General features: G+C 39.9%; 2 protein-coding genes across 2 annotated transcripts; one reads left to right on the top strand and one right to left on the bottom strand.

Annotated features, from left to right (window-relative positions):
• The first annotated feature begins 1,683 nt into the window (after positions 1-1,683).
• LOC106309040 (two-component response regulator ARR2-like) lies at positions 1,684-4,774 on the top strand. The gene is made up of 6 exons (XM_013746126.1): positions 1,684-2,028; positions 2,406-2,558; positions 2,635-3,018; positions 3,091-3,167; positions 3,233-4,285; positions 4,362-4,774. The coding sequence occupies exons 1-6, from the start codon at positions 1,869-1,871 to the stop codon at positions 4,428-4,430; spliced, it is 1,896 nt and encodes a 631-aa protein (XP_013601580.1). The 5' UTR covers positions 1,684-1,868; the 3' UTR covers positions 4,431-4,774.
• Positions 4,775-4,921: 147 nt separating this feature from the next.
• On the bottom strand, positions 4,922-8,069 carry LOC106309032 (COBRA-like protein 7). The gene is made up of 2 exons (XM_013746120.1): positions 7,349-8,069; positions 4,922-6,623 (listed from the first exon to the last, which is right to left on the bottom strand). The coding sequence occupies exons 1-2, from the start codon at positions 7,899-7,901 to the stop codon at positions 5,197-5,199; spliced, it is 1,980 nt and encodes a 659-aa protein (XP_013601574.1). The 5' UTR covers positions 7,902-8,069; the 3' UTR covers positions 4,922-5,196.
• Positions 8,070-8,417: the final 348 nt, after the last annotated feature.

The raw sequence follows: 8,417 nt of genomic DNA, 5'->3' as shown, positions 1-8,417 counted from the left end.
CCCCTGGAATCTGATCTTGAAGAAACCATATCGCAACAAAAGTAGCAACAAGCAAAAACCCATTTATTCCCAACCAACCAAGAGACAACAATACATACCGAAGTCAAAAGCCTACTAAGATACCAAGAAACCACAACAAAATAATATAGATAAAACGTGTTATCCTTGTCCCACCTGTGTCCATGAACCAATAACCCCAATTCAAAACAAATATAACTCCCTATATCCTTAGGTTCACCACCAGTTTCATGCATCAGTCCCTTCATCGAGTAGCCTACTACATCAGAGACAACCTCTATATTCACATACCGCCAACAACATAAAGCACCATTTTTATTCCAAAAATTAAAAAATAACAACAACCACAATACGAAAAGACAAAACCACAGACCTTTAGCTGCAACTAAAACACAACTGCCCATAAGGCTAACCAATAAAAGGATCCAAATCAAAACTTTAAGATCAGAGCCAATACCATCAGAGATCTGCGATTTCGTGTTAATGATGATCGAAATCTGACCCAGATCGCTCATAATCATGTATTTCCTTAATATCCCGAGATTCCCTTCGCCCATAACCACCAAATCTGGAGACGATCTCCGATACCATTCACCATTATTGTCAACATAACCCTTGTCTCTTCCCGAACACTCCTCTTTACCAATACCAGGATCCCATCTTCGCAAAATCATTTTGAAAACCTAGATTGTCATTCGCGTCGCCATCAGAGAGAGAGAGAGTCCGTGTTGTTATGGTTAACTAATTTCGACTTAGAGTTTAAAGTTAAGGGGTGAGGTTTTGGTGATAGGATTTCAAATTTTAAAAAATAAAAAAATTAAAATTAAAATTTTCAAAATAAATAGAGACTATTTTGGTCAGTTTTTTAGCGCTATTTTGTGACGAAAACTAAAAAAATCTATTTGAGAGCATTTCCCTATAATATATTTTTAATAGTCTTTCATAAATTAAATTAAAATAATCTTAGTCTAAAATTAAAAATTAAAAAAAACATTTAAAAATTAATTTTGTTCAAAATTTATGATTATATTAATATATTTTAGTTTTAGATGGTTTCTACACTAACAAAGTGACATGCTTTCATTTTCTATATAAACGAGTTTGAACAAACACGAATCTATATTTTCACTAGTTATCTTATCCGTGATAAATATTCATACGGATAAATTAGCACGTAGTACATAAAATTTCAACAAAAACAAAAAAAATTCACAATTAATATAAATCTATAAAAAATTTATAAATAACTAGCATTTCAGCAAAAAAAAATATTTCAACAAAAATATATATATTGTTTCGATGTAGATCTTTGAACCAATTTAAGTTTGTATTAGATAGTTGATGTAGGCAAAAAAAATATTTTAATTAGTATTATGATAATTTTGAATGAGAGTAACAATGTTCTTGATAAAACAATTGTATCAAATTTTAAATTTCACATAGGTTTTGGATTTTTGCTACTAAATTATTAGATCATAACACAATTCGAAGAAAGGATTGAAAAGCAGTGTTGATAAAGTACAGAGTCTATATCTGGAGAAAAGTACAAATTAAAGGGCATCTCTACACCACGTATATAATAATATATAGAAATACACATATACAGAGACATAACTATATAGAATTGTATAAACATCTCCATATATTTTCAGATTTAAATCTAAAAAAATTATTAAGAGAACCAAATATAAAAAAAAAAAAAATCTGAAACAGAGAGAAATCGAGAGCTTGAAGCTGAGAGACAAAAGCTTAATACTTTCTTCAACTCTCACATCTCATCATCATCAAGCATAACTCTTTCTTTTGCGCATATATTCTCTTATTCTTCAATCCTTCTTGGCCTTATCGAGATGTTAAATCCGGGTCAGGGAAGAGGACCCGATTCGGGAGTCGCTGGTGGGTCGTCGAACTCCGACCCGTTTCCGGCGGGTCTTCGAGTTCTCGTGGTCGACGATGACCCAACTTGTCTGATGATCTTGGAGAGGATGCTCAGGACTTGTCTCTACAGAGGTTCTCTTGGTCTTTCTTTTGATGATTTCTTGGTCCAATTTTGCGATTTTTTTTTTTGTTTTGGTAATTTTGTGAAATAATTATGGGATTTTAATTCGGTGGTTGACTTAAGCCATTAATAGACAAACGATCTTTGAAATTTGACTAGAAGACTGTTTTAATCACTGTTAGATTCAGAGTATATATATAAGCTTAGTCCTCTGTTCTACATCAATCTGTGATCTGGTTAAAGATTTTGATTTTGCGGTTTATTTTTGTTATTGAGTTTATTTTAAGAAGCCTGGTAATGATTTTTGATCAATTCTTGGTTCGGTTTCTATGCCTTGAATTTACCCTGGACTCTCTTTTTTTTTTTTTTTTTTTTTTTTTTTCAACAGTAACGAAGTGTAACAGAGCAGAGATCGCATTGTCTCTGCTACGAAAGAACAAGAACGGTTTCGATATTGTCATCAGTGATGTTCATATGCCTGACATGGACGGATTCAAGCTCCTAGAACACGTCGGTCTAGAGATGGATCTACCTGTTATCAGTACGTTTACTCTCTTTAACATTATATAAAACACTCTCTACTTGTTGAGATCTGATGAATTTTTTTTTGGTTTTAGTGATGTCTGCGGATGATTCAAAGAGCGTTGTGTTGAAAGGAGTGACTCACGGTGCAGTGGACTACCTCATCAAACCAGTACGCATCGAGGCGCTCAAGAACATATGGCAGCATGTGGTGAGGAAGAAGCGGAACGAGTGGAATGTGTCTGAACATTCCGGAAGTGTTGAAGAGACTGGGCAGAGGGAAGATGGTGATAACAACTCTTCTTCAGCTAATAACGAAGGGAGCTGGAGGAGCTCGAGGAAGAGGAAGGAAGAGGAAGTAGACGAGCAAGGGGGGGATGACAAAGAGGACACGTCTAGTTTGAAGAAACCACGTGTGGTTTGGTCTGTTGAGTTGCATCAACAGTTTGTCGCTGCTGTGAATCAGCTTGGCGTTGACAGTAAGTGAAAAAGAAGAACTTGTTTGCTTTATGAGTTTGTGTTTTGTGGTCTAAATCTTTTGTTTAATGCAGAAGCGGTGCCTAAGAAGATCTTGGAGATGATGAATGTACCAGGACTAACGAGAGAAAACGTAGCTAGTCACCTCCAGGTAAGACATGTAACTGAATAAGTATTACATTGATGTGTGCTAACACACCATTGTGGTTATTGCAGAAGTATAGGATATATCTAAGACGGCTTGGAGGAGTGTCTCAGCACCAAGGGAACATGAACCATTCGTTTATGACAGGTCAAGATCCAAGTTTCGGTCCGCTTTCTACGTTGAATGGGTTTGATCTTCAAGCTCTAGCTGCTGCTGGTCAGCTCCCAGCTCAGAGCCTCGCACAGCTTCAAGCAGCTGGTCTTGCTCGGCCTCCTTCACTCTCTAAACCGGGGATGTCAGTAGATCAGAGAAGCATCTTCAGCTTCGAAAACCCAAAAATAAGACATGGGCAGATGATGAACAGTGGTGGTGGTGGTAATAAGCAGATGAATCTGCTTCACGGTGTTCCAATGGGAATGGAACCAAGACAGTTTGCAGGTGGTGGTCAAATGCGCGTGCAGCAGCAGCAGCAACAATTGTCTGGTGGTCGTGCTGTTGGACAGAATGTTCAGAGCAGTGGGATGATGATGCCAGTAGGTGGAGGGCCATCAATGCTACAACAGCAACAAGTGATGTTGTCGAGTAGTGTTCCAAGGAGAAGCGAGACAAGCAGCGGCAGTAGAGTGTTACCAGCAGCTGCTACTACACAGTCGGTGGTCTTTAATAACTTTTCCTCGGAACTACCTAGAAACAGCTTCCCGTTGGCAAATGCACCTGGGATATCAGTTTCTTACCAAGAAGAGGTCAACAGCTCAGACGCAAAAGGTGGTGCTGGGTTTGGTAACCCGAGCTACGACATATTCAATGATTATCCGCAGCAGTACAACAACAACAATGATTGGGATCTGCAGAATATCGGCATGGTCTTTAATTCTCATCAGGACACAACAGCTTCTGCCGCTTTTTCATCTTCGTCTTCCACTCAGAGAACAAGGGCTGAGCATGTGCAGAACCATCACCAGCAACAGCAGTTTCCAAGCCAGAGTCTTAATCACATGAACGGCGGTGGTTCGGTTAGAGTGAAGTCAGAGAGAGTGGCGGAGACTGTGACTTGTCCTCCAGCAACAACACTGTTTCAAGAGCAGTATAATCAAGAAGATCTCATGAGCGCACTTCTCAAACAGGTTTCATTTCTATAGACTAGTCATATTAATGGTCTTGTTGACATTAACTTACATTCTCGTTTTACTCAAAACGCAGGAAGGACTTCCATTGGTAGATAACGAGTTCGACTTTGACGGATACTCCCTCGATAATATTCCTGTCTGACCTCACACCCACACATATACTCACTCTCTAAGAGTAGACTACTTCAAGATTCTTTGTTTTTCATCATGGTTACAAGATTACTCCTCAAATGGCGTTTGTCCAAGCGGATCATCATGTATTGTATCTTTAGATGATATAATCTGCTAGGAAAAATTCAAAAGCAGAATAAATTACTTTACTTTTTTTTTCTTCTGGTATTAGGAGTAATGTGAATTTGCTGCAGATTGTTTTTGTATTTTTTTTTCTTACACAAATCCTGAGACATGTAGGGTTCTTGATCGTCTAATGTACCACAAATTAGCAATGTTTTTACTTCTCTTTCTTTTTCTTCCGAGTGTTGAGAACATTTGTGTAAATATGTTTCTGTGCTTCATAATAATAAAGATACGGTATTAATCCGACCAATGAATACATCCACCAACACACAAGTCTTGACCTGTGTTAATTATTGTTTTTTTAAGTAAGAGAAGTGGTTGGTTCGGTCATTTGGATGATAAGGAACAAATAAATGACTGAGGAAGAGTAACAAAAATAGTATACACACATATTAGTAGTGATTACTAGTCAGAAACAATACAAGAGACTTGTAAACATATCTTTCTTAGTACCTATATAAAAGCTTCTTCCCACACTCAATCACAGGTTGCTGAAAAAAGAATTGACTGATTCTCCATCGGGGACACTTGGGAACTGACTGGTTATCTGGTAAACCGGGAAACATTCAAGAAACTGTATCGCCAACACGCACGAGAGGCATCACAACTACCTACACTCGCAAAATCAAGAGAGCCAAAACCGGCAATGCCAAGAGTATAGCAGAGATGTGTCTCCGTTTGTTGCCGTTGCTCGTTGGGAATATAGATGGCAACGAGCACTCCTCACCGTTGAAGAACACTTTGCTCGGGAAGCCGTCTCCGCCAGGGACGTTGATGCCAGGAGTCAGTTTCTTGGTGAAGGAAATAACAGACTGTTGTTTCCCGGGAACACGAGGGTTCTTTAACGGATTGTCTCCGTCTCTCTCCGCTACCAGATAGTTCAAGCCAGGAAGACCTTCCATGAATATAGTGTTGTTCTCCCCGTTGATATCAAGTGCAGTTGCGTTGAACGAGTAGGCTTTCTCGAAACCTGGGGCTGCTTTTTTCATCTGAATAGCGGTGAACCAATCTGGAAAGGTTGTTTCTCCCCAGTTAAAGACTGTGACCCGGGCTGTCCATCCTCCTCTGTAGTCCGTAGCCAAGTGCCAGTTGATGCTCACTCCACAGTTATCCCCACAAGGCATTGGGTTTGGGACAGGACGGTGTTTTAGATAAGACCAAGCTAGAGTGAGTTCAGTTCGGTTCTCAAATGGGACCAGAAGAGCCTGCTGTGGTAGGAGAAGCGCTGGGGATGTTGTGCTACAAGTGCGAGAAGCTCTGTTGCTGGAACAACCACAAGCACAAGTCTTGCACGGGATGATTGAGTCGTTGAAGTAGGCAGAGAACGATACACAGCACCTAGGACTCGTGTCTTTCTGTTGAGTGATGTTGCAGACCACTTGCCAGCTCGCAAAAGCTGTCTTGTTTGATGGTAATCCACTAGGATCGACGAACTGGCTCGGGCTGACACGAACAGGAGGGCCACACTTGTAATCCGGGTTGAGTGAACCGGTGATCCGCCAGTTCTGGGGAGGTGAAAGAGCAGAGATGTTAAGATCCGGAGGCATTTTGTACACCTGCATCTGGAAAGCTGAGATGGACTTGCTAGGATCCATGGACTTTGGCAGAATAGTCCCATTTCTGCAGCAGTATGGTTTAAACCCGAAGACAGAATCATTATACTTCGTAAGAGGGAGGTCTATGATGGTTGGCCGTCTTGCACAGCTTAACACGTTGGAAAAGTCAAGAGCTTGATAGTACTTGGCCTGTGGGCCATCAATACAGTCAGATGAGTCAACAAGACTCGGGTAAGCTCCTGTCATGGTGTCGATAAACTCGTCCCGCATCCAGTCAAAGCTCAGTTTCCAGTTATCCAGCCTGCCAAGCGGGTTATGGTTCTCCATTGTGACTTGTGCCATGTAATTCGATGCATATGATCTGATCACATCGTACATGATAGTGAGATCTCCATTTTGTCGGGGAAAGAACTCGTTATCAATAATCTCTGTGTTATTAAAGTCTGGATCCGGCATGCAACATACTTGCATAACATTTTTACCTGGCGAAACAGAGAAAAACACACAGAGAATTCAAGTAAACCACAAAGCAATAGTCAAAAATAAAAATTACCACATCAAAATCCCACGGATTTGCATAAGCACATGACAACACAGCACAAATAGATGCCTAGAATCAATTAGAAAGAACTAGTCACCGATCTCAAATTCTTAAGGCTCCTATGATTACTCTGCTACACCCTTGAATCTTGATCTATCACAGAGAATTCAATCTAGTCTTTCCACATTTGACTAATTTAAACTTTAGGTGTAAAAGAGGAAGCTAAACAAAACACAAGAGAAAATAGTCAAAAATAATAATTACTATCATGGATCTGCATAAGCACATTAGAAGGCAGCTAATAATACTTATGTTTTATTCACAACACAACACAAAATAGGCATCTAGACATTTCCATAAATATTTGCAAATGTACTTACGCAGGTACCCTTGAATCTTGATCTATCACAGAGAATCCAAAATAGACTTACCCCATTTGACTAATTCAAAAGTTAGGTGTAAAGAAGGAAGCCAAACAGCACATAAAAGACATTTTTTCCACGAGAAAGCACATGGGAATCTAAACAATGAGATTCTTGCTGGAGTTTGACTCTCTCTCTCTCTCTATTAATCAAAGCATTGCACAAATGTCTCCTAGATTAACGGGGTCTACTACTTCATCTTTAACATAGCAAAACCAAGATCAGCCAAAAACTATATTTATACCTTTCTGGGTGGCTTTGGGACACTTCCATCCATCAGTAACGAGAGAGATGTTCTTCGGAAGAGGCACATTCGGCGGCGCCACACCGAACTGAGTCCCGACGAGCTCCACACTCGCTTGCATCTGAGTGACGTCACCCGCCGTCTGAATAGCCGACTTCAAATCCGACGAAGGATACCCGGCGAAAACGGTGCCGTTCTCCACGCTCAAAGGCAAGCTGGAGCCGTCCGAGAGGACCGCGTTGGAAGCGGAGACGAGGATCTCGCGGTGGGAGAACTTGACGAAGACGCGCCACGATTTGAGCTCGTCGCGGCCGTTGTTGAGCACCGTCACCACGGATTCGAACCGGTAAGGCTGGTTTGACGAGTCGTTAGGCGGGATCTTGGATCCTTTGGTGTAAGTGTAGGAGACGAACACGCCGTTGCATAGATCGGAATCAGAAGGCGAAGATGAGTTGGTATCGGCGGCGGATTGAGACGCTGTAAGTGGAATCGACGCGAGGAGAAGAGAGAGTAGGAGTAACGGAAGAAGAATGAAGTTGGGAGCTGAATCCATCTAAACCCTAATGAATCACTCTCTTTAGTGTTTGTTATTAGACAGAAAAAGAAAGAAGCTGTTTGAATTGAATTGTTTTGAAATTGGGAGATGAGTGTGTAAAGGGAAGGTTATAGAGAGAAGAGATCGGTGAGAACCAAATGATAAAGCGACCGCGTTTAGTGAGCTGTAATGAAAAGTGCGTGTATTGCAAACGAATTTCAAATTTCTATGGAGCCTTGAGATTTTTTAAACATTACAAACCAAAACCACTTTCAGTTTTTTAAATTAAACAATACATTTGTGTTCGCTAGTAAACAAATTAAGAAGATGAGTGTTTGTTAATGAAAGAAAAAAAAAATGGAAAACTGGAATCTCATCACGAACATTCCTTGCTAATAGATCTGTTTTAATAGTAGTAATAGATTAAGGACGGGTATATTTTTTGTTTTACATTTTTTAGAAATTTAATTTTCAGATTTGTGTTTTTTTAACTAGATTTTGAACCGTCCTTTATATTTTTTGTTTTACATTTTT

This window comes from Brassica oleracea, chromosome C1 (assembly GCF_000695525.1).
Source record: "Brassica oleracea var. oleracea cultivar TO1000 chromosome C1, BOL, whole genome shotgun sequence".
Taxonomy (NCBI): domain Eukaryota; kingdom Viridiplantae; phylum Streptophyta; class Magnoliopsida; order Brassicales; family Brassicaceae; genus Brassica; species Brassica oleracea.
This window is presented reverse-complemented; position numbering and strand designations above follow the sequence as displayed.